Source organism: Manis javanica, chromosome 4, assembly GCF_040802235.1.
Source record: "Manis javanica isolate MJ-LG chromosome 4, MJ_LKY, whole genome shotgun sequence".
NCBI lineage: Eukaryota > Metazoa > Chordata > Mammalia > Pholidota > Manidae > Manis > Manis javanica.
The window spans coordinates 158199815-158225813 of record NC_133159.1 but is presented as its reverse complement, the minus strand read 5'-3'; the positions used below and the strand labels follow the sequence as shown (position 1 = coordinate 158225813).

Sequence of the window (25999 nt, the reverse complement as noted above, 5' to 3'; positions counted from 1 at the left end):
AGAATAGTTTGGGATGGGGAAGAGGTGTTGGGACACTAACTCACCCAAGCAAGAATGACCTGGCTGCTCAGAGGAGATGGAGTGATGACAGACTCAGGGGCTTGGTTTTGTTCATCTTTAATTCAACAAATATTTACTGAGTGTCTTCCCTATGTTGTGAACATATCTGATGGGGGAAGAAGGAAGAGTCAAGGACAATTCCCTGGTTTCTTGTATGTAATTGGTGGTACCACAACGATCAGGAGCCCTGGAGCAGGAGGTATTGCCATCTGTGTAAATAGGGTTATTGATTTCTGAAAGGTCTAGACTTAATCTGATGAATTAGTCATTCTCTGTTTTTCACCTGTGATGATTAGTTCAAAAGAAACATGACCCCCTGCCCTCCATCCTTTTGCTGATTGGTATTTAAGAGTTTCTTTACTTTCTATGAAACCAGGTTTTACTTCATTGGAATATGGTTTATTCAACTTTTAATCAAAAAGCATTGTGACAAATTGTAATAAACTCAGAAGTGGTTTTATTAAATGAAAAAATGTGAGCCCATGGAGTGTTAAATTACTAGGGGTATAACAACAATTTAAGCTTCTCAGTTTTGTCATCCCTTACAAATTAATCTTTATTTGAAGCAGACAGAATGTGTTGTGTCCTTAAGTATTCTGTGACAGGTATTATACTGTTTACATGGGTTATTGCTTTAATCTTCTGGAATAAATATTTTCTCATAGATGGGAAAACAGCAGTTAATTTACTCAAAGCCACAGGCTGGTACATGACCAAGCCTAGATTCAAGTGCCAACCCTGACTCCAAAACCTAGATTAACCACTGGACAGACAGTGAGCCCAAAAGAGGCCTTAGCTTCTGTTTCTTTACTATTAACTTTGACTAGGTTTTAAGCATGTAGTATTTAGGGGAGAAACCCTGTATGAGGGTCCAAGGAGCTGTTTGTTTTCTTTTAGCCTGGGGGTAACAGTGGTAAATTTTCATACATGAAGTTTATGAATCCTTTACAGACCAGTGGGTATTTCTTCATGACCTGTGATAATTAATCTTCTTGCTGTTGCTGGTAATGATCCTACATTCTGGATTGTTTTATACTAGGCTTTCTTCGAGAGTCACCCAGCTCCATCAGCTGAGCGTACCATCCAGCAGTGTTGTGAAAATATTCTGCTGAATGCTGCTTGGCTAAAGCGAGATGCTGAAAGCATCCACCAGTACCTCCTTCAGCGAAAGGCCTCACCACCCACAGTGTGAACCCTAAGCTTGCCGCCACTGCGGTTCCGCTGCTCCACTGCAGGGATAAGGTGGAGCTACCGAACAGCTGATTCATATGCCAAGAATTTGGAGTCTTCTTTCAAACCAGTGGGGGTTGGACAATGAATGTAGTTAACTGGTTCCTGCTCACACTCCAGAATTAAATTCTATTGAAAAAGGAAAATCAGCATTTCAGCAAAAAAATTAAAATTAAAATTAAAAATGTAAATATGATAGTAATAAAATAGAGCATAACGAAACTGTGAAACTTCCTGAAGCCTTGTCAGTGGTTAAAAGTATTTAACACTCTCCTGTTAATGACAGATGTTTTGTTTTTATAACCTACCAAAAGGAAACTAGAGGCTTCTGGGTGAAGAGGATTTTTGTGAAGTGGGTTCTACAAGCAGCCTGCAAGCCAAGAGTAGTGTCCATTGCTGGGAATGGTTAAACATGAAAGGCTGATAGCTGGTATAATATAGTCAGAGTCTGTGCATAATTCCAAGTGTTTTTTTTTTTTTTTGGCATGGGGACTGATCAGGAAGACATTTTCCTGCATAACTCAATCTGAACTAAGGATTGTAGTTTTCGTTCTTGCCTTCCCTTCTGTGTAATCTCTTGGCCAAAAAAAAAAAAAAAAAAAACCTATCCTGGTTTGGGTTTCTTCCTCCCCTTAGTTCCACCCCCAACTCCCACCCCGGTGTCCTTCTTAGAGATAAATAATAAGGAAACATCTTTTATAGCCACATTAAATAAGAGAAACTGATATACATTATTTTTTTTCTTTCTTTTTTAAGATGACTTTTAAGAGCCTTGAAATGCATACAGGTGAGACAATAGAAATGAAAAGGTTTTCAGCCAAGCCTTTGTGAAGAAGTCATTCTGCTGAAAATGGTCTTAAGTTATCTGACAGGCCAACTTTTGAACCTCTTTATGACAGTATCATACAGGCTTCTGCTGTTCAGTTTGGGGCACGTAAGAAGTCAGTAGTAACTGCTGCAGAGCCTATATATTAGTGGTAACTGGTTAAAGACTGTAAGCCTGTTTGTGCCACGTTTTGCTTCAACAGTGTATCCTACTAACAAGCCCCACCTATCTAATCCAGTGAGTTCTGACTCTAAACTTCATTCCTTTCTTGTCCCTACCTTTTTTCTTTACTTTTTCCTTTCCTTTTATTCAAAAATACTTTTTGCATTATTAATAGGAATTCATATTTGGTGTGGCTTAACTGTATTTCAGAAGGTCATCAGATTGTGAGACTGCTTCCTTGAAACATTTTTGTGCTATTGTTTTAAAAAAAATAATAATTAAAAAACAGTTGGCGTTAATAAAAATGTCAATGTGAAATTGATGTCCTGATTTCCTTTATTCTCAATTAGAATTCAGTAGGATTATAAATTTTACTACCGTAGGATTTTTTGAGTCTATGAAAATCCAGTTCCTAAATTCCTGATGAATATTACCTAAACAGAAAAATCCTAAGATTCCATTTAAATTAGTTCTGGATTCTCAGAAATTTCTTAAAAGATCCTTAGAATCAGCATTCTGGAGTTAATTTGAGACTTACCAGTACCCTATTGAGGGCTCCTCATCCAAATACCCTGCTCAAGGCTGCATGGTACACCATCTAAGCAGACGCTTAAGGCACCGCAAAGCAGGGACACTAAAAAGACAGAGAAAAATTCTGATTTACATAACTCATAGAATTTTACAATCAGAAATTATGGAAATAGCTATTTCAGTTTCAGCATACATGCAAATTTTGTGTATAATAGTTCAGTAGTTTGAATTATGTCTGGGGGAGAGGTTGTGCTGGATATCTTCCATTTGCCCTTTAGAACTACTACATCCTGTTCTACACCCAGGAGGTGTTGACCCACATGGACTGTATTAACAGGCTCCTTTGCCATCTGACCTCAGGTTGGGTTGATCCAATTAGTAACACCCTCAGAAGATCAAGAGGCATATGGAGAGGATGGTCAGGGTATTTATTCCCCTGACTTTCTCACTGCCAGGTCATATAGATTGTCTGCGTACCTTTACCAAAGACCATTGACCCCTGTTAGGCAGCCCTCTCTAGCTTCTAGCTCCCTTTGCTCCTTCAGATAAAGGAATAGAAAGGACTACTACTTTACTAGCTCTGCATTCCTCCATATTCCTTGTTGGTTTCCCTGAACTCTGCCCATGTCTTTGTAAACAGTCCCTTTATTAAGCCTTCCTCAGAATACCCAGTTGAGTGTGTTCTGTTTTCTACTAATACCTTGACTGATTTGGGTTCTATGGTTCTGATGTTTTGAGTCACTGGAAGTCTTAATCCAGCCTTTTCCATGTTCTTTAAAATTAAAAGACGTTTTAATTTATTGTCTTCCAAAATAGCTCTCTACCATAGGTAATATATTCATTTTACAGATGAGAAAGCAGACTCAGAAAGATTAGGTTATACAATAGGTAACTCTTAGAACCACTGGTCAACCCAAGCTGGCCAGGCTCCAGAACCTATGTTCTCCTAGCTGATAGTCATGTCTCCACAATTAGATGGTCCTACAGTTGGACTGGACCCAGGCACAGCTTTAAATGTGTTTAATCATTTTCCTTTTCCCTGATACTTCTTGGTTGAAGATTTTAGTGGTATCAGTAGTTTGGAAAGAAAGATGGATATGTTGATAACTTCCTATAGAGAATTTTATGTTATTTTTTATTAATGGAAAGAAGTAAAGCCTTTTGGAACAGTGGACAGTGGGGGCTGAATTCTTAACTTGTAATTTCTAAGGATGGGTTTCAGGGAGCAAAGAACCCTTGAAATTATTTGTAAGGAATGTATCTCTCTGTAGCATACAATCGGGGTGGGGGCGCATGAGAAGACCTCTATAGCTTTAAATAGATTATTTCAATTTTATTACCTGAACAGGTCCTAGAATGTTACCATAAAGACTTGGAGCCACACTTTTAGAGTTAGTGATTTTTCAGCTAGAATGCTGAAGACAAGCTTTTAGTAATATAGTGCTCGACCTATATTTAACAGCATTTTTGACTGAATAAATTATCTGATGAGAACTGGAATCTCCTATTACTGGATACTAGTTTGAGGGTCTCAGGTTTTTTCTTATAAATAAGACTATCTTATCTTTTGTGATAACCAAAGGTGGACCATGCTTTCTTGTACCAAGCCTGGTGGTTATAAACTGGTCAAGGTGTTTGGTTTCAAATACAAGTTAGAGGAGACGCTGATGTTAATAAAACAATGAGTCAAACAACTCCTTTCCCTAGGAAACCAAATCAGAGAACTGGCTGTTGTGAGTATATTTGATGACAAACGTGATAGATGGCATATCAAAGGAAAGTTGATTGGGTGGTTACTGCCATTGGTAAAGAACTCTGATTGCTCCTGCAATTGAGTCCATTGCCTAGTATATGGCAGCTGTTGGTTCCACTATTAAACTCCTGGTTCTAACACGAGTGCAATAGCAGCAGAGAAGGAACATAGCTTACTATCATCATCTGTGCTTTCTCAGGGAGGTTGCCAGCACCTGACAGCAGACGTGCTAAAGACCAATTAAGGTGACAACCAGAAAGAAAAAAATAATTAAATCCTGCCATGGTTTAGCTGACCATACCAGTATGCTCCTCTGAGAATCTGCCTCCCCTAATGCCAATCAACCTTAACCTTTATCGTGAATTTGACAAACTGTACCAGGTATATTACATTACACTGCCATTTCAATCCACTTATTAGAGGATTGATTATCTACCTTGTATTATATATATTAATCTTATGAATACTATGCTTATTATTTAGGCTTATACTAAAGAAGCAGAAATTTAAAAAATACTAAATAGCTAATGGTTTAATGGGAGAAGTCTCAGGAAGGCAGAATATAAGATAATGGAGGGGTGATAGAAACAGTTGACAAGAAAAGTACAAAACACTTAAAATATTTGAGATGAAAGAGGATGGGTGAGATTGTTGCTTTTCTAATAGGTCAAGTCCCTCTTTTATCACAGCATTTGAAAGTCAGAAGAATATAAAGGAGTGTGGTAGGATGAAGTTGATACTGTGGCCTTTACAGGTGCAAAGGTACCTCTGCTCACTTCATTCTTTTTTTTTTCCTGCCTATGTCACTCCACCTCTCCCACCTCCCCAAACCCCACCACTGGCAACTACCAATCTGTTCTGGGCATCTATGAGCTTGGTTGTAGTGTTTTTAAGATTACAATATGTGTAGTACAATATGTGTAATACACAGACCATACTGTATTTGTCTTTCTCTGACTTATTTCACTTAGCGTAATACCCTCTATATCCAACCATGTTATTGCAAATGGCAGGATTTCATTCTTATTTCTGGCTAAATAATATTCCATTTATTTATCCATTAAATTCCTTTATCCATTCATCTGTTGGTGGACATTTAGGTTGTTTCCATATTTTGGCTATTATAAATAATGCTGCAATGAACATGGGGTTCATATCTTTTTGAGTTAGTGTTTTCATTTCCTTCAGATAAATACCCTAAAGTGGGATTGCTGGATAATATGGTAGGTCTATTTTTAATTTTTTGAGGAACCTCCCTACTGTTTTCCATAGTGGCTGCACCAATTTACATTCCCACCAACAGTGTAAAAGGGTTCCCTTTCCTCCACATCCTCACCAACTGCTAATGCTTGTTATTTCTCATTGTTTTGATACTAGCCATTTTTAACAGATGTAAGGTGATAACTCATGTGGCTTTGATTTGCATTTCCCTGATTAATGATTTTGAGCATCTTATATGCCTGTCACCATCAGTATGTATGCTTTGGAAAAATGTATATTCAGCTCTTATGCCCATTTTTAAATAAGATTTTACTATTTTTTTTTTGCTATTGAGTTGTATGAGTTGTTTACATATTTTGTATATTAGACCCTTATCATTGTTATGATTTGCAAATATTTTGTCCTGTTTAGTAGGTTGCCTTTTCATTTTGTTAATGGTTTCTTTTGCTGTGCAGAGCTTTTTAGTATGATGTAGTGCCACTTATTTTTGCTTTTGTTGCTCTTGCTTTTGGTGTCTGATTTAAAAAAATGGCTAGGACCTGTGTTAAGGAGTTTACTGCCTATGTTTTCTTCTAAGAGTTTTATGGTTTTAGGTCTTCCAAATAAGTCTTTAATCCACTTTGAGTTCATTTTTGTGTATGGTGTAAGATAGTGGTGAAGTCATTCTTTTGCATGTCTCTCTAGTTTTCCCACCACCATTTTTTGTCCTTTTCCTGTTGTATATTCTTGGCTCCTTTGTCATAAATTAATTGACCACATAAGCGTGGGTTTATTTCTGGGCTCTCTATTCTGTTCCATTGATCTGTGGGTCTCTTTTTATAGTACTGTACCATTGTAATTATAGCATTATAATATAGTTTAAAATGAAGTGTGATGCCTCTGGTTTTGTTCTTTCTCTAGAACACTGGCTATATTTGCAGTTTCTCACTTCATTCTTATAACATTAACAGGGTACACAGACTCCAACAGGTAAACAACAAAACCATACACGACTTACATAAGACCCCTTGGCTACCAAATCTGGTCTTCTCTCCCTGTCCCTGCTGACACTCTTATTCCTAGAAATTGGAACATTCTAGATCTCTGTGTCCAAATACAGTGACCACTTAAGTTTAAGTCCATTTAACTTAAGCTATTTAAGTTTAAATTAAAATAAAAGTTAAGTTCCACAGTTGCACTAGGCACATTGCAAGTGCTTAATAGCCATGTACAGTAAGTGGCTACTGTATTGGGCAGCACAGATACAGATCATATCTATCACTGAAGAAAATTCTATTGGACCACCCTGTTCTACATCTAGCCTATGCAAGAGTATTTTTTGTTTGATAGAAAATAGTTACATAATGTCTTTACCAACCCCATTGCAACAATTTGCTGTTCTTCTAAGAACATTTTATCACTAATGCCTATGCACTTCAAATTTTATTTCTGTTCACAAATGTAATACATATTCATTTTCCAAAAACTGAAGGAAAAAAAAACATAGAAAGTGACTATCCCTTCTTATAAAGACACCTCCCACCACCCAAAGACAATCATTATTACAGATAAGTTTGGGGAATATTCTTACAGCTATGTTTTTATACTCCATGCATTTAATTAGTAATGAAGATAGGCTGTACCCCCTTTGCTTGTTCCACTTTGTAACCAGTTGCACACTATTTTCAGTCTTTGCCTTATGAAGCTAAGTGTGCCAGGCTCAGATCTGCAACTCCTAAGTCATGGAACCAATCTCCAAAGATGACTTGAGAACAAATTAACAGTTGGCAAATGCGTACCTTGAGAAGCGTTTCTTCCTTGTTTAGATTCATTGGTTCGTGAAAGTTTTCCAGCCTGACTGCTTGATGTTAAATGCCAGTTTGGCGGAGTGCACACATTTGAGGAATGTGGCTTTAAGCTCTTGCCTCGATTAGTTAAAGTGGTTGGTGTAATGAATTCACTCAGTGTTCTTTCCTCACTGGAGATGTGGACTGCACTATATTTGGAACCCTATACACTGCTGCCTGGGTGTTTGGCTACAATTTTTGGATAATATCACCATTAACAGGATTAAGGAAATTATACAGTGACGGATTTCACAAAGACTGGTGAGGAGAGATGTAGCTTAGCTGGCTTGAAAAAGGGAAGAGAAAGATGCTATTCTCACAGATTGCAACCTGCAGGGACTTCAGCTTGCTGCCGCTGTTGAAATGAGGCCATGAGTTCCTCCCAATGGGCCCTGCTTACCTGCTGAATGCCTGCCGTGCAAGCCTGAGCAACTGTGTTACTTCCACTACTATATTTGCACCATTAATTTAGTAACTATTCCTCATTGCTTCCAACAAATAAATATGCCATCCAACTGTAAATGACCCAAGTATGCACCAAACCAAGGAAAGACCTGAGAGAGGAATAGTCTGGGTAGCTTTGAATGTTCCTGTCATCTATGATCCACCCTTAACCACCCCAAATATGATGCTGGGCAAAGGTTCTCACTGGTATGTGAGCATCACAAACACTGGCAGAGGCGAGGACAGCACCAGCCTCTTCCATTGTCTCTGTGCTCTAACCTCACAACCTGCTGTTTGACATGGGAGGTATTTTAACCACCAATCAAAGGACCTTGGGTATTGAAATACTAGAAGAAGCTTGTCACACAAGCCCCACAGCATCAGACTTGAGTGCAGTTTCCAAGGCAAAGTTCTAATATATTAGTTCCATGACTATGGAATCCAGACAGCAGACACTTGTTACAAAAGCTTTTAAGGCAAAAGGATATCGTAGTAAGCACTGAGGCTACAGAATCAAATAAGACAGATTTGGTCTCAGCTTCATGAAGCTTACAATCTAGGAACAAGAAATATTGAATAAGTAATTAAGTGTGATGAGTCTGGAATGGGAAGTGCAGGGTGGTATAAGAGGGTATTACTAGGGAAGCCAGTGTGGCCTGAATGTTCAGGAAAGGCCCCTCTGAAGAAATGATGTTAAACTGAGAACCTGAAAGATGAATAGTTGCCAGCCAGGAGAAGAGGAGAGGGGAAAGGATACTAGGCAGAAGAAATCATATGTGCAACAGGCTTGTGGCTGAAAAGAATCTGACCTACTTAAGGAACCAAAAGAAATCCAGAATAGCTGGAAAAAAAAGAGAAATATTGTGAAAGAGGGATCCAGAAAGCTCGACAAGGGCCAGACTACAGAAGGACTTAGGCCATGTCAGAGAGTCTAACCTTTAGCTAAAGGACAATGGAAAGCCGTCAGATTCTTTATCTGTACAGTGAGAATAATAGTAGCTATCTCATGAGTTACCAGGGAACAGAGAAGAATGCAAAGGAAGGTCTCCATAAGTTATAAAGCATTACAGGAATACTACTATTATATTATTAGTAGTAATAAACTGCTGCCTTCTTAAGAGTAGGAGTAATAGTTCAAATCTCCTTCTAAGTGGGAATATGAAAGTGTCTATAATACCCTGACTTAGGAGAACCAATGGGAAGGTCAGAAGTTTATTTCAGTTGAAACTTCCAGTGTGAGATTCATGAAGCCCATGGGTGGTAGGCACAACTGTTTGGAACAGGATCACACCATTTATGGCTGTGTATTTCTCAACTCCACACCAACTATCCGATACCACTTCCAGCAAAGATGAGTGTTCTGCCTCCTTCTCAAACCTACCTGAGCAGAAGTGCTAAGATGTTCCTTCCTCTTGATTTCTTCCAGCCAGAGCTTGAACCCGTCATTGCCTAGGCCAGCTTTTGTAGAAGCTGCCATCATTCCAAAAACATTACACTCCTCTGAGTTGTTCATGGCAAAATAATTATCCCATCTTGCACCTGCATTGTTTCAGGAAAAATTCAATGCCTTTCCAAACATGACATGTTTCATTCTTACAATAGCTCAGTGAAGTGGGCACAACCAAACCTCACAGAATAGATAAGAAACCTGGGCTTTGCCTCCAATCTGACCAGCACCAATATACTACTACAGAGAACTTAATGGTTCATTTTGGGCCATTTCCTCTCCACCTGCAACACATTAAACATTACCCAAGTAAGATAGGGCCTAGCTTCTGCAGGTGTAGGCATTTGATTCAGGCCCCATTGCCACAATCTTCTCAGCTCTGGTCGAACAAAGCAGGTATGATTCCTCCCCGGAAGTCACAAACTACCAGAAATGCCTCACAGCACTGCACACCCATGGTAAGGACTTGTATTTTCTCTTCAACCTACATGATACTTTTTACATCTTTTTGAAAATTTAAATGCTAGCTTTCAAAAATCATTTTACATAAAAATCCAAATTTCTAGCTTTTCTTGACAAATCAGGAGGTCTGGCATAAATGTCTGGAGTTTAATACTGACCTGAGAACCAGCACAACATAGGCAGTCCCCACTCTGCAGAGATCCTTTATGATGGTCCCATGACAGGCCCAGGATACCTGAGTTTATGTATCTGCTTCCAGATAGACCAAGTATTACGAAGATGGTGTGGATACAGTGAAGGTTCTTATGGCCAGGATTCTCATCTGGCCCTGGTCCGCTAGCTCACTACACGTGTGGGCAATACATTGTTACTGACTCTAAATATAAAGAGCTCTGCCAGTGCTCTGGGTGACACAGTGGCATGGCTGCAGGAGAGCAGAGACTGAAGTGGTGGCAGTGCCAAGGACAGAGACTGAGATGGCTGTGCGGGCAGAGAAGCCCAGAGGCAGAGACCAGCTTGCTGCATGCAGACTTGCTCTGAGTGGATGGGATTCTAGTGACTAACCTGTCACTATGGGAATAAAGTTGGGCATTAACCCTTCCACCCCAAGAATGTTCCACTGTCATTTCTTTGGTCTCACTGATTCCATAGTGAACTTGTCTGGGGCTGATACCCATTGGCAAGATAGATGGTATCCCTCCTTTGTGACCCTTTTATATGTACAGGACTTACCTCTGTTGGAATATAGCTCTGGGAATGTCTTGGAGACCTTTATGTAGATGAGAAAACAAAGATTGACCACTCCAGTCCATCTCTAATATATCTTATTTATTTGCAGGTACTTCCCAAGGGTAGAGGTGAAAAGCTTTATTCCATCAAAGACTTCAGTCACTGCTTTCAGTGGTCTCCTCTATTCCATTGTGGCTGCTATATTTATTCATTCATTCAAGATTCAGAACTTAAAATAAAAATACTTTCAAGGTGATGGGACAGTGGCCTCAAGTAACTTTTGGAATGAGATGGATAATTTTAAAAAGGCATTACTGGAGTCCCACTCCTGGATATATATCCAAAAGAACTTCAAGTAAGATCTCAAACTATGTGCCCTCCAAGGTTCATAGCAGTATTATTACAACAGCAAAGTGTTGATGCCACCCAAGTGTCCACTGATGGGTGAATGAGGGAAACAAAATGTGGTCCATACATATATGGAATATTACTCAGACTTAAAAAGGAAATTCTGACACATGCTACAACATGAATGACCCCTGAGTACATTATGCTAAGTGAAATAAGCCAGTCACAAAAAGACATATACATGATTCCACTTACTTAAGGTATGCAGAGTACTCAAAGTCACAGAGACAGAAAGTAGGATGGTAGGGGCTGAGGGGAGGAGGAAAATGGGGAGTTGTTTAATGGATACAGAGTTTCAGTTTCGCAAGATGAAAAAGTTCTGGAGATCTGTTGCACAACAACGTGAATATACTTACCACTATTGCACTATACACTTAAAAATAGTTATCATGGTAATTTCTTTTTACTACAATTGTATTTTTTTCTAAAAACACATTACTGGCTATCAGGAGACTTGGGTTCTGCAGCGACTCAATACTGATTTGTGTGACTTTGGGTAAGGCACATTCTGGAACTCAGATCCTTTTCTACAAAATGGAAGGGTGGAAGAGAAGATAATAAAAACACAAACCTCAGAGCAGGGTAGATGGATGTGATAGTGCTGTGTGAGCAATTGAACACTACAAATCTTAGATGTGGTCTTCGTCTCAAAGTGTGATTTCTGTGGTGACTAGATAAATCTTAGATTTAAAAAAAAGCCAAGGTGTGTGTTGGGTGCTAGAACCTTCGAGAAGAAAGAAAAAGAGCCTGCCCTCAAATTGCTCATGGTCTGGTGGAAAAAATAAAAACAGAATGAGAAAAAATTTCCAATATAACCTGTTTACGGTCAGTCTAACATAGGCTGGATTCAAATATACACAATTTCTCTATCATAGGATGAAGGTTAGGTAGAAATTAGGATATGTCATTCAGGTAAATCAGAAGTTCTCAAATTAGCAGAACACAAGCTTAAAACTTCAGACAACCTTTGCCAGGCGTTTAGTCTACAGAAAAAAAATGTACCTTCACCTACAGCCTTTTGCTTAGACCCATTTTTCTTGATTTCTATTTTTCTTTTCTTACTGATATTTTAAATTCAATTTAATTTATGAATGTACTAATTTTCTAATTGAGTTTAACTCAATTCCTGTTTAACCAAAAGACACCCAGGATAGCTGGAACAGAGAGCTCCTCCTGGCTGGCATGTCTCAGCACGGAGCGAAAGCCTGTGCATGCTGAGGTTGGTGGGGGTCAGTAGATTCTGTTCACACGATCATGCCTCCATAAATACAATTCACGGCCAACGGATTTAGTCTACTATGATTATGCTTTGCTCCTGTTTCAGATCCTTTTCTTTTTTCCTTTTTCAGTTTTAAAAAACACGTTTTTCCTGGAGTTAATTATTTATAAAAACAATTTGGTTTTTATTTGCTTAGTTTTCCAGGTCCCTATAATGAACTGATGCTCCACCATCACCAACAGTGCAAATTTTTCCTCTTTTCATTTCCTCTTACTTCTCAGAGACAGCCTTTCGGGGACCTCCTCTCCCCCTGAGCCAGTCCTCACTGATGACTCCCCAGGATCCCCCTTCATCATCATACTAGGGATTTTTCTCACCTATGTGGAATATCCTGGTGCCAGGGTCACATGTCTTCCTGTTTCTTGGGGTTTTTTTCCTCTAATTTTGGTGCACCACATCCTCCAGTAGTTTCCTGAGAAAGGGTATATGGGTAACACGTAAAATTTTTAAGATTTCACATATCTGAAAATGTGCTTACTTCACTGAGCTCATAATTTAGCTAACTCACAGTTTGGCTAATTGTAGGTCATAAACAATTTGAAAACATTCCTCCACTACCGGCATAGTTGGTGAAAAGCATGGTGCCATTATGATGGTTGTTCCCTAGAATGTGATCTGCTTTTCTCTCTGAAAGTTCTAGTAACCTTCTATTTACTTAGTGATCTGGTACTTCATGATTTCTTTTTTATCCATTCTGTTGGGCACTCAGTGGGCTTCTCATTCTGGAGATCCAGGTCATTCAGTTCTGAGATAATTTCTTGAATTACGCCTTCAATTATTGCTTTGCCTGCATTTGTCTCTAACTCTTCTTAGTTCTACTACTAAAAGCTAGTTCTACTCTAGCTTTTGAAAAATCTTTTCATGCCTATTTTCTGCCCTTTTTAAAAAGGATTATTTCCTCAATTTCATCTTCCAACCCTTTGATTGAAGTTGCTTATCGTATTTTTAAGATGTTTTACTCCTTCATGTCTTTTTTATAACCTTCCGTTCTTGTTTGATGGATGCAAGATCACCCTCTCTAAGAATATTGTTAAGTTTAGGTTTTGTTTTGTTCTGTTCTCTGTGCTGTCTCTATATTCCCCATTTTCCTTTTTTCTTGTTTGTTTAGTCATATCTTTGTCATGTTAGAGACTTTCAACTACTTGGTGATCCTTGACAGTCTATTCATGGTAAAGACTGAAACACTAAAATCGTCTGGAAGCTCTGTGTTCATGAAACTGGGCTTCTCGGTTGATGGTGTTACTGTAGTGAGCTGACTTTCACTGGGAACTCACAGCTCTTGGTTTATGTAGTGGGTTGTGTATTGGCCCCAAAAAAGATATGTCCACATCCTTATCCCCATAACCTGTGAATGTGACCTTATTTGGGAAAAGAGTCTTTACAGATGTTAAGGCTTTTGAGATAAGACCATCCTGGATTATCTGATGGAACCAAATCTACTAACAAATGTCTGTAAGAGACACAGCAAAGAAAGACACAGAAGAGGAGAAAATTGTGTGAAGATGAGAGGCAGACTGGAGTGATGCAGCTATAAGCCAAGAGACAGCTGGGGCCACCAGAAGCTGGGAGAGGTAAGGCAAGGCAAGGCAAGGCAAGGTTCCCTAGAGCCTCCAGAGGGGACATGGCCCTACTGACACCTTGATTTTGGACTTCTGACCTCCAGAACTATGAGAGAATAAATTTCTTTTTTGAAGCCACCAAGTTTTTGGTATGTTACAGAAGCCCTAGGAAACTAATACAGTATCCAGAAGTATTTCTTCATGGGCTGGCCAGTTTCCCCAAAGAAAAATCCTCCAATCTTCTGACTGGAGGATATTAGGCTGGCTAGGAGAATCTTAGGGCCAGGTGTGACAAGGGGACCAAGAGGTCTCACTATTCGGTATATAGTCTTTTACCTTATTCCCTAGTTTTTCAATATAGTACAGTACCTTGTCTCAGCTATACTTAGCATCCCAGAGTTCAGAATTTTTCTAGATTAACCTTTGAAGAAGGTTTATTAATCGTGTTTTTTAATTTTTTCTGTATTTCTAATACTTTGACATCTTGGGGCCTTGCTGATTCTGGAAAGACTGCCCCTCCTGGGGCTAGCCAATTCTTAGAGATAGTAAACTATTCTCCTGCCTGTGTAACTTTTAATTACAAACCACTTTATACACAATCCAAAGCTCTTACCCTAACCACCTACTTTCTTAGACTCTCACAGGCATCATTATTCCCCTGCCCTAATCACTCCAGGCCCAGGTAGCAGACAAGCAGAGACAGCCCTGTGCTCCAGGATCCAGTGAAATTACTAAAGTAGCCAGTCCTAAGCCTGTTTACCCTGCCTCACCTGTTCCTTCCTGTGGAAACCACAATAAAGGCTCTGGTCATGTTGTATATCCATTCAACGGAACACAATGAAAAGGAATGAACTCTTGATATGTGCCAACATTGATGAATCTCAAAAATACTCTGGGCAAAAGAAGCTAGGCACAAAAGAGTATTTACTGCATGGTTTACTTTATATAGAATTCTAAAAAATGCAAAATAAAATGTCAGAAAGCAGACTGTGGTTTCAGGATGGAGGGTTGACTCAAAAGCATGTAAGTTGTGGTGCTGATAAACTAGTACTCAAAAACAAATAAACAAAAAAACGTTGATTTGTGTGCTTTCTTCAGTGCAAAGACTCCCACTGGCCAATTCTGAGCTGCTAATGGGATGGGGGTAAACATAGATTTGAGATGGGCACACCTGGCTCTCCCCAGCTAGAACCAGACCACCACACAGAAAGGAATGAAGGTGATGAAATGTTTGTATTTTAGTTGTGTTGGTGGTAGTATGAGTTCATATATTTGTCAAAACTTATTAAACTAAACCTTAAAAATGGGTGCACTTTATTGCATGTAAGTTATATGTCAGAAAATTATGTTTCAAATGAAGTAGCAACAACCAAAATACCCATACATTTAATAGAATATGATGCAGCCAGTCAAACAATCTAGAAGATTTTTGTGCATGGCAAAAAAGAAGATTTGCTATATTGTTTTGTGAAAAAGGCAGAATGGGAACTTTTATTTTTACCATCTATTTGCCTATGCAAATTCTGTAGGCAGATGGACAAGATCTGGCTCTTTTTTTTTAATGAACTGATTTTTTTTCTTTGTACTTAAAAGTAGTAAATAGCAAAATGGTTGAGGGCCCAGAATCTGCCTCCTTTATCATATCCTTTAATAAACCGGTACATGTGTTTCCCTGAGTTCTGTGGGCCACTCTAGCAGATTAACCGGGCCCAGTGAGGAGGTTGTCAGAACCTCCAATTTGTCACCAATTAGGACTGAAGTTGTGGATAATCTCGGGGCGTCCTACTTGCAATTGGCATCTGAAGTGGAGGTGGAGGGCACTGTTGGGGACCGAGCCCTTAACCTGTGGGATCTGACGCCATGTCCAAGTAGTGTCAGGTTTGAGTTAAATTGTAGGCCAGCCAGATGGTGCCAGAGAATTGCCTGGAAGGGGAACCAACCCCCCATATGGTGTCAGAAGTGTTGTGAATGTGGTAGTCTGTGTGAGAGTGAAGGAAGACATACCCCAGCAAAATAGCTGGGATTTTCCCCAAACAACAAAGCAGGTAACTGAATTGATTATATACTCAGTTAAAGAAAGAACAGAAGGATTAGAAGACTCCCTGCTCAGAACACAGGACTCCCTTTAACACCTGGCCAGGAAGAGAGGCCTCAGTGAGCTTCAGGGCTCATGACTCAGCAGGCATACTTCAATGATTTTCAAATTTTAGCTTATTCTATTGGTACTCTTTTAAAAGCTTAAGTCAAAATGAAAAGGCTACACTTATTTCTGCCTTGCACTACCAGTGTGAAAACCTATCCAGAGTCAGTTCAGATATGTTTAGTTCCTTCTATTTTTTAATGCAACCCGATAAAGAGCTGAGCCAATTTAAAATTCTTTATAAAGTACATTTTTGAGGGGGTGACAAAAATTACACAGTAATACTCTGGCTGTCATTTAAAATTGAACTATGTTGGGAAAACTTTTTAATGGTGGATATATTTTAATGGTGGATATAATTTGGGATTACAGGTGATTTCTGCTTTTTAACTTCGTGATTTAATTTTCTCCAGTGAGCATGTGTTACTTTGAGAAACAAAAGGAGTAAAGGAGCATGGCATAAATGAAAGGAAGAGTGGCTGAGGGTGTCTGGTCTGTCTCCAGGCTCCTGGGCAAACGTCGGGGGGGACAGGGTAAAACCGATTTGCTCCCCTTCCTTCATGTCTCTCAGAGGCCCTCCTAACTCAGGATTCAGGAAGCCTTTATCTCTATATTCTTGCTTTTCTTCCTTCTATGTCTCCAGTATTGAGTCCCTTTCTGTTTGGGGGATGGGGAGGATACAACATTAAAAAATCATCACCTATTTATGAAAATTGTTCATAGAGGCGTGGTTGTGCCAGGTCCTACAGAGTTCTTGCCCTGGAGCTTACAAATACTTCTGCAAACCTTCTCCACAATCCCTTTCCTTGATTTTTTTCTTTTTTTAGGAGAGCCAGGGAGAGGCTTTTATTTAGAGAGTAAGTGAGAAGACAGAGCTCCTGGCTCATGCCAGGAGGGGACAAGAGAGCCCCCCTTTCCTTGATTTTTAAAATTCTTTTCTTATAAAAAAAAATCTACCCATCAAAGAAAAGCTGGAATACACAGAGAAGAATCAAAAAAGAATATAAAAATCATCTGTAGTCCTACCACCCAGAACCATCCATTAACATTTGGTTTATACATTCCCAGTCTTTTTCTTATTTATGAATACACAGATATAATATTCTTTGAACACAACAGGGCATCTATATATGATATGCAAAACAAAACATTTTTATTGACGTATATCATACCTATGGTCAAGTGCACAAAATGCATGACTCTGAAGTGTCAGGTTTGATTTTTTAAATATAAATGCTTACAACGTAAGTTGCTTTCTGTAGTTGGCAATCTATTGTGAGCATTTTCTGCATGATTAGATGATCTTCTATAGCATAAATTTTAATAGCTAACTACCATTCTTAATGTATTATAACTTATTTAACCAACCCATCCTTGTTAGATATTTAGGTTGTTTTTAGTTAAGTGCTGCATTACTTTCCTATTGCTGCTGTAACAAATTACTATATCAGTGGCTTAAGGCAACACAAATCATTCTCTTATGGTTCTAAAATCAGAAGTCTAAAATGGGTCAGGAGAGCTGTGTTCCCTCTGGATGCTCTAGGGGAGAATGTTGTCTTTTCCAGCTTCTGGAAGCTGACATTCCTTGGCTTATGGCCCCACATCACTCTGGCCTCTACATCTGTAATCACATCACCTTCTCTTACTCTCATCCTCCTGCTTCCCTCTTATAAGGACCTTTGTGATTACACTGAGTCCACCCAGATAATCCAGGAAAATGTTCCCATCCTAAAACCCTTAATTTAATCACACCCTCAAAGTCCCTTTTGCCCCATAAAGTAACAACCTCAGGTTATGGTAGCATGTGGATTAGCATGGTATTAGCATGTGGACTTCTTTGGGGAACATTATTCATACTATCACAACTGTAAGAAGATAGTTGTGATCATCGGCATCAGCAATAACAGCTAACCCATAAGCCAACCTGGCTAAGGCTATTCTAACAGTAACAGCTAGCACTTACTGGGCCCTCATCGTAGGCCAGATACATAGATAGCCCTCCCATTTCTTGTCCTACCCCTGCTGTTCCTTCTCTTCTCCCTCTTACTCTTACTGCCTACTAGTTTGGAACCCCATGTCCATTTCCAAAATCTTTTGCCTTTCTTTCTGTTTATAGAATGTCTTTCAAGACTTAAATTTCTTAGGATCTCAATGATTGTTTCTGATCTACTGACTCCTAACTTAATTCCCATGCACCAGCCTTTTCCCCAGATCCCAATCAAGAATGTAGCTTCCCTTGGCTGTGCCTTTACAACTTTAAAAACTAAATGTTTCTAAAACTGGATTCGTGACCTTTCCCCTAACCTCTATCCCACCTTCCTGCACCTTTATAACTTAACCTCTTACTCAAGCTGAAGACCTAGGACTCACCTTTCATTCTTCCCTCTCCTTTGTATCTAATCAGCAACTAAATCCCAACTACTTTGATTTAGCATTCCTCCGATATCATAACTCAGTACCTTGACTGTTGCTAGAGTATGTAATCTGAAATCTTTCTCCCATCCAAATCATACTGCTCCTAGATGGATTCTCTCCTCCAGGAAGCCCTCTGTGATTGCCCCTTCCTGGGATACCATCTCCCCAAGCTTAGAGGAAGTAACCCATAATTAAACACCCATTGTGTGCTCAGCTTTCTCAAGCATTTTAAAATTTAATCTTTTTTTGATATCGTTAATGTACAATTACTTGAACAACATCACGGTTACTAGACTCCCCCTATTATCAAGTCCCCACCACATACTCCATTACAGTCACTGTCCATCAGCGTAGTAAGATGCTACAGAATCACTCCCTGTCTTCTCTGTATTATATGGCCTTTCCCATGTCCCCCCCCCCATATTATGTGTGCTAATCATAATACCTCTTTTTCCCCCTTATCCCTCCCTTCCCACCCATCCTCCCCAGTCCCTTTCCCTTTGGTAACTGTTAGTTCATTCTTGGGTTCCGTGAATCTGCTGCTGTTTTGTTCCTTCAGTTTTTTCTTTGTTCTTATACTCCACAGATGAGTGAAATCATTTGATACTTGTCTTTCTCCGCCTGGCTTATTTCACTGAGCATAATACCCTCTAGCTCCATCCATGTTGTTGCAAATGGTAGGATTTGTTTTCTTCTTATGGCTGAATAATATTCCATTGTGTGTATGTACCACATCTTCTTTATCCATTCATCTACTGATGGACACTTAGATTGCTTCCATTTCTTGGCTATTGTGAATAGTGCTGCGATAAACATATGGGTGCATATATCTTTTTCAAACTGGGCTCCTGAATTCTTAGGGTAAATTCCTAGGAGTGGAATTCCTGGGTCAAATGGTATTCCTCTTTTTAGTTTTTTGAGGAACCTCCATACTGCTTTCCACAATGGTTGAACTAATTGACATTCCCACCAGCAGTGTAGGAGGGTTCCCCTTTCTCCACATCCTCACTAACATTTGCTGTTGTCTTTTGGATGTTGGCCATCCTAACTGGTGTGAGGTGATATGTCATTGTGGTTTTAATTTGCATTTCTCTGATGATTAGCGATGTGGAGCATCTTATTATGTGTCTGTTGGCCATCTGAATTTCTTTGGAAAAGCATCTGTTCAGCTTCTCTGCCCATTTTTTAATTGCTTATTTGCTTTTTGTTTGTTGAGGTGTGTGAGCTCTTTATATAATTTGGATGTCAACCCCTTATCGGATATATAATTTATGAATATATTCTCCCATACTGTAGGATGTCTTTTTGTTCTGATGGTGTCCTTTGCTGTACAGAAGCTTTTTAGTTTGATATAGTCCCACATGTTCATTTTTGCTTTTGTTTCCCTTGCCCAGGGAGAAATGTTCGTGAAGAAGTTGCTCATGTTTATGTCTAAGAGATTTTTGCCTGTTTTTTTCTAAGAGTTTTATGGTTTCATGACTTACATTCAGGTCTTTGATCCATGTTGTTTACTTCTGTGTATGGAGTTAGACAATAATCGTTTCATTCTCTTACATGTAGCTCTCCAGTTTTGCTAACACCAGCTGTTGAAGAAGCTGTCATTTCCCCATTGTATATCCATGGCTCCTTTATCATATATTAATTGACCACATATGCTTGGGTTTATATCTGGGCTTTCTAGTCTGTTCCATTGGTCTATGGGTCTGTTCTTGTGCCAGTATCAAATTATCTTCATTACTGTGGCTTTGTAGTAGAGCTTGAAGTCAGGGAGTGTAATTCCCCGCTTTATTCTTCCTTCTCAGGATTGCCTTGACTATTCGGGGTTTTTGTGGTTCCATATGAATTTTAGAACTATTTGCTCTAGTTCATTGAAGAATGTTGTTGGTATTCTGATAGGGATTGCATTGAATCTGTAGATTGATTGAGGCAGGATAGCCATTTTGACAATATTAATTCTTCCTATCCATGAGCACGGGATATGTTTCCATTTATTGGTTTCTTCTTTAATTTCTCTCATGAGTGTCTTGTAGTTTTCAGAGTATAAATCTTTCACTTCCTTGGTTAGGTTTATTCCTAGGTACTTTATTCTTTTTGATGCAATTGTGAATGGAATTGTTTTCCTGATTTCTCTTTATGCTAGTTCATTGTTAGTGTATAGGAATGCAACAGATTTCTGTGTATTAATTTTGTATCCTGCAACTTTGCTGAATTCAGATTTAGATCTAGTAGTTTTGGAGTATAAAATTTAATCTTTAAAGTACAGTTTCAATGTTTACAGATGAGGGAACTGAGAAGGTAAGTAATTTCTGCAAACTAATAGAGCTAGTAGTAGATGGCAGGCTTGGAACCCAGTGTGACCAATTCCAGTGCCAAGCTTTTTGCCTCTACTCCACATGGCCACCCTAGAGTTAATGCCAGTGGTTCCAAAACTGACTGTTCATTAAAATCACTTGGGAACTGATTCTGAAGCCTGCATCTGAGCTACTAATAAGATTATCTGGAGATGGGGCCCAAAAATCTATTTAAAAAAATTCCTACACTCATCATGTGACATATTTTATTACTTATTACTAATTAGTATGTTTAAAACACATGCTTTATTCCTTTCAGAAGGATAGGAAGTACTGTTGTATTCACCTTTGTGACCCATCCAGTACCTTTACAGGGCAGGCACTTGAAAATAATTTGCTGGCTGCTTAACTGCTACACAGTGAGGTGTGCTGGGGGCTATACTATTATGAGAGTTGAGAGACTAACAATAACAGCTAGCACTTATTGAACCTTCATCAAAGGCCAGGCCCCCACTGGATTAAGAAATTTACATGTATTATCTTCTTAGGACTTCCCCATAATCCTATAGGCAACATCAGGACACAATTTGCAAAGCCCCTTATTCAAAAATTATTAATTTCAATATGGTGACAGCAGAGAATTAAACCAAGTGAGGGGCCAGCCTTTCTAAGTACCTGTGTAACTGGGCAGGTCTTGTACCCATAAACCAATCTGGCTATTATCTCCATTTTACAGATGAGGAAATGGACAGAAAGGCATCAAATAAATATTTCCAAGATCACACTATGAGTAGCAAAGATACCATGTGCACAACCTTAGCTGGAGAAGGCTTTGTTGCAATCTCTGTGTTTACAAAGCTCGCCAGTCCTTCTAGGTTCAGCTGAAACCCTTTGTCTACTAAGTGTTCTCATCAATGAGCCAGGGAAAAATTCTGTTTCCTCTAAAATTTCAGCACCATGACAGCATTTGGTTTGTACGTTTCTTATGGCCTTTATCACATTCCCATGTTATACCTGGAATGCCCTGGGAGGTGGAGGTGTGGGGTTGCCCAATAAATTAATGTAGTTGAACATATTAACAAGAGTACAACTTGAAGATACAGAGGGACAAGGAGGGAATTCCAGGCAGGGACAGGCGTAGCACAGTGATGAGCACTTCTGCAGGATAGAGAGATATGGTTGGCCTGATTGGACCAAAGGTACATGGAGAGACTAATGTGGGTAACACTGAAAAGAGGGCAAAGCAAGTGATAAAGCATTTTTAACAAAGCTAGACAGTCACTTCTGCAGTCCTTTAGGGCACGCTGCATGTTTAGTTATGCGTGCTTTATCCTTTCACATATGTTTGAGCACCTACTATGTGTGAAGCACAATTTCAAGCAACAAACAAGACAGACAAGATTCCTTGCTCTCATGGAACTTGCATTCTAGTGGGGGTGGGGACATACAGCAAAAAAAGGTAATTTTAGTATTGAAAGGTGTTCTTAAGATAATCAAATAGGGTCCTGTCATAATAAACATGGTGGAAACGACCTTGGGGTGATCGGGGAAGGCCTCTCTGAAGTACATCTGTAGTGAGATAGGAATAATGGAAAGAAACGACTGGGAGAAGAGTGTTCAGGCAGAAGGAACAGCAAATGGTAACTAAGGTCCTGAGACTCACACATTATGGTATGTTCAAGGAACAGAAAGTTGGAGCCTGGTGAGCAAAGGGAAGGGCTGGGGGAGAGGAAAGAATTGTTTTATCATAGTAGTATTTCTGCTTCTGGGAGCTGAAGATGAAAGTTTTGGAGATGCTTTCTGTCTTCTAAATTACTTGGAAAAGTGTTGTGTGGAAAGTCAGGAAAAGGCAATGAAGTCCGCCCATTACTAAGTAGGGGGCACTCAAACCTCCAGATGTCCTGGGAACCTCCATTTTTCCCTGTTCACGGCTAATGGGGCAAAGGTTTGACCTCCCCCTCCCTGGACATCTTTCAGCTTTGCTCAGAAGCAAAGAGCATCCAGTCACAGCCTGACTGCTTCTGCCTCGCAGCCAGTCTTCTCACACATATGCATTATGTGCGTGTGTGCGCCGGTGCGCGGGTGTGCGTGCGTCTTCAGGGGAGCAGGGGCTGGGAGGAGACTCACCAGCTGATCTCATCACTCTGAATTCACTTGCTTAACAGATGCTGATGAGCACGTCCCAGCACAAGGCCCCCCTGGAGCAGCACTTCACAGGGAGGCTCCTGTTCATGCTTTGGACCACCTAATGGTGCAGCAGAGGTTCTCCCATTTCCTATCTCCTAAAGGTTAAGTAACTTGTTCAGGATCATATGGCAGAAGTGGCAGAGTTAAACTGAAATCCAGTTTTTCTCTTCAATTTCAGAATTTGTTCACTGGACATGAATATCCTGATATTCAAGAAGTTATAGCAAATACTGTATCAAAACTCCAAACTCCATACAAACCTCAAGAAATACAACTTGAAGCTACTGCGTAACTCTCCCCATTCTAGTAAACCATGTGGCCTCCAATTCCTCCTACTCAGGGGAACAATACAAACAGCTTCCCCATCCATTCCCAAGTGCAAGCCAGAAATCTAGTAGGCACCAGTGACACTTCCCCTTCTTCCAATCAATTACCAAGTTCAACTAATGTTGACATCTTTTTCTATTTCCACTATTACTTCTACCATTCTCCTTTCTACAAGTGCCACTTCTTATCTGGATTACTGCACTGGTCTCCCTGCATTTGTTTTCCCTCTTTCCAGTTTAATCTCCATATTATAACCACCAACTTCTTAAAGCCTTTAAATAGCTGCCCTTTGCTCTTAGGATATAGAAAAGTCATCTGCATGGCATGCAAGGTATCATATGATCTTTTCCCTACTCAACGCTTCAGCTTAATCTCAATCCCTCGTTCTCTTGTTTCCGGGGCACTGGTCTTCTGGCATTTCCTTGTAATCTCCAAGGTCCCTCCCAACTTGCACATGCTGTTCTTCATCTGAATAACTCTTTTCCGTTTCTCAGGTAAGCTTCCCTGAGCCCCATAACTGGGTCATTCCTTCGCATGTAACTTTTAGAACTTTACATTTGTTTGTGAGGTTAAATGATTAAAGTTTTTCCTCCCTAATGGGCCAAGGACTAAGCATTCATATAGTATAAAATAATGCAAAATATATAATAGCATATATAGCATATATAACATGCCAGGCAGTATTCCTAGCATTTGACACATATTAGCTTGCTCAAGACCTCCCAAAAGCCTGAGGTAGGTAGTTATTAACCCCACTTTACATACAGGCAAAGTAAGACACACAAGCTAAGAAGTGGCAGAACTGGAATATGAACTCAGGCAGTTTCTGAGTCTGTGTATTAAACACATATTATGGTGCCTCATTAGCACCTGCTGAATGCAGGATAGCATTCAGTGCTTTTGACAGGGACTATACAGCACCAGCAGTAACCTAGTTCTTAACTAAAAACTCATTTCACTTGGGTTTTGGTGATCTTGGTTGACTGAAACTTTGCAGCAAAACATTTATCTTCCCAGCATTTTATTCCAACTACTTTAAAAATCCATCTGCCCTCACAGATATTATCATGACTGATGTTAGGCAAACTGCTAGAGGGCAGAAGAAAGTTGGCTTAAAGTCAAAATCATGGCTCATTTGTAGTGTGCGTAATCCAGGTATGGACAACTCAAAGATTTTCATGGATGTCATCTCACTTGACTTTCATTGATTCCTAATAAAGTTACACACACACCCGAGGCACTTTTCCTCAGTTAACAGATGAAGCAAAAGGCTGGAGTTCGGAGGATTGCCAAACCATAGGAAATCAACTAGTCATAGTATGGGGTGAGGAATGGTGTTCCCACAGTTCCAGGAAACCAGAAAGAGATCTCTAGCAGAGGACCTCTTCTTTCTAAGGATTAAAGATAGCCAACCAACCTTTCCTAATTCGTGGGTGGAACCTCTGAGGGGACAGAGCTCCTCCTAGGTTTTCCCAGTATGGCTACAGTCTCAAGCTACATAGTAAGAGTTCTGTTGGCTAGCTACAGTCAATTAACCATAGACCAATATGGTGAAAAGATGTAATTCTTCACTTGAAGTCCATGTACCAATGTCAGGGGAAGACAAGAAACTGTACATTTTCTTTATGTGCATTTTGCTGAGGAAAAGCTTTCATTAGTTTCTCCCAGGACTTAGAACTAAAAAAAGGCTAAGAACCATGATCCTTTATGCCTGTACACACATTCTTTCTGATCACGGTCGTGCCTTTACAGGGACACATTCGCAGGATTTAAGATTTCTATTCTTTCAAGTACCTGGCAGCTATGGATGGGAATCTAAGAGGAATCCAAATGCCCACCCAACGTGAGTTAGACGTTATAACCGCACCTATAAAAAGGTCTAAAGAAATTACATTCGCGTTCGCCTCCTTGGAGGGGGCTGGCTGCATGGAAGGCCAAGAGCGCTTAAGTCCAGTCCCGACCAGGCCACTAACCGGCTGTGTAAACCTTAGGTTGCATACCCTTTCTAGGCTTCAGTTTCCAGATCTGCAAATTGGAAGTTGAACCGCACGGTCTTCAGGGTACTTCTCTGCCGAGAGCTTCGTACAAAGTAGGCCTAGCCATTAAAGCAGCTTCCTGTGGATGCGGTGCTGGGCTTTAATGGTCCCCCACCCCGGCTTGGACCCGCGAAACCCTCTTCGGCACGCCTCTCCAAGTGACGGCGCTTCCCTAACCGCAGCCCGAAATCGGCTCCGCCCCGTCCCGGGGGCGTCCCATCGTGCCCTGCGCCGGGCGCCTAAAGCGGTGGGGCACCTCCCGCCTTTCCGCTGCTTCGACCCCGGACTCTCTCCCCAGTTCTCCCAGGCGCCCCATCCTATCAACGTCTAGTATCCCAGCCAATCACGCGGGCCCGGAGTCTCGCTTTAGGCCCACCCTCCTGCCAACCCTCAGCCGGTCTGGGCTCGAGGCCTTTACCAGGATGATCCAATCAGCGGCGGCTCTCTCCAGCCTACCCCAATCTCCCTCCCTCCGGCCAATCCACGCGCCTCATTTTGCTGCCCGCCCAGCCAACCCGGGCCTTGAAACCAGCGGGCGAATAGGCGCAGGGCAGCCCTTCAACGCTGACTGCCTGGCCAATTGGGGATTTCGCGTGGCCATGGCGGCAGCCAATCGATGTGGTGCGCGGTGCCGCCGCGGAGAGGTCCGGCCCGAATATCCCTCCG

General features: G+C 40.3%; 1 protein-coding gene and 1 long non-coding RNA gene across 6 annotated transcripts in view; one reads left to right on the top strand and one right to left on the bottom strand.

Moving 5' to 3' along the window:
• NPEPPS (aminopeptidase puromycin sensitive) overlaps positions 1–2596 on the top strand; it is a 99841-nt gene extending 97245 nt beyond the window's left edge. For both annotated transcript variants that reach the window (XM_036990856.2, XM_017659294.3), the window contains exon 23: positions 1100–2596. In XM_036990856.2, coding sequence (XP_036846751.1) covers positions 1100–1252 — 153 coding nt within the window. In that variant the 3' untranslated portion in view covers positions 1253–2596. The remainder of the gene's footprint in view (positions 1–1099) is intronic.
• Positions 1254–25873, bottom strand: LOC108396469 (uncharacterized). 4 transcript variants are annotated; one of them, XR_001852956.3, is made up of 6 exons: positions 25298–25873; positions 12696–12790; positions 10695–10731; positions 9435–9592; positions 2817–2912; positions 1254–1419 (listed from the first exon to the last, which is right to left on the bottom strand). It is a non-coding gene; the product is annotated as an uncharacterized lncRNA (long non-coding RNA). The 4 variants fall into 4 exon arrangements; XR_012130730.1 differs by having other exon boundaries at positions 9435–10731; XR_005053797.2 differs by lacking the exon at positions 10695–10731.
• Positions 25874–25999: the final 126 nt, after the last annotated feature.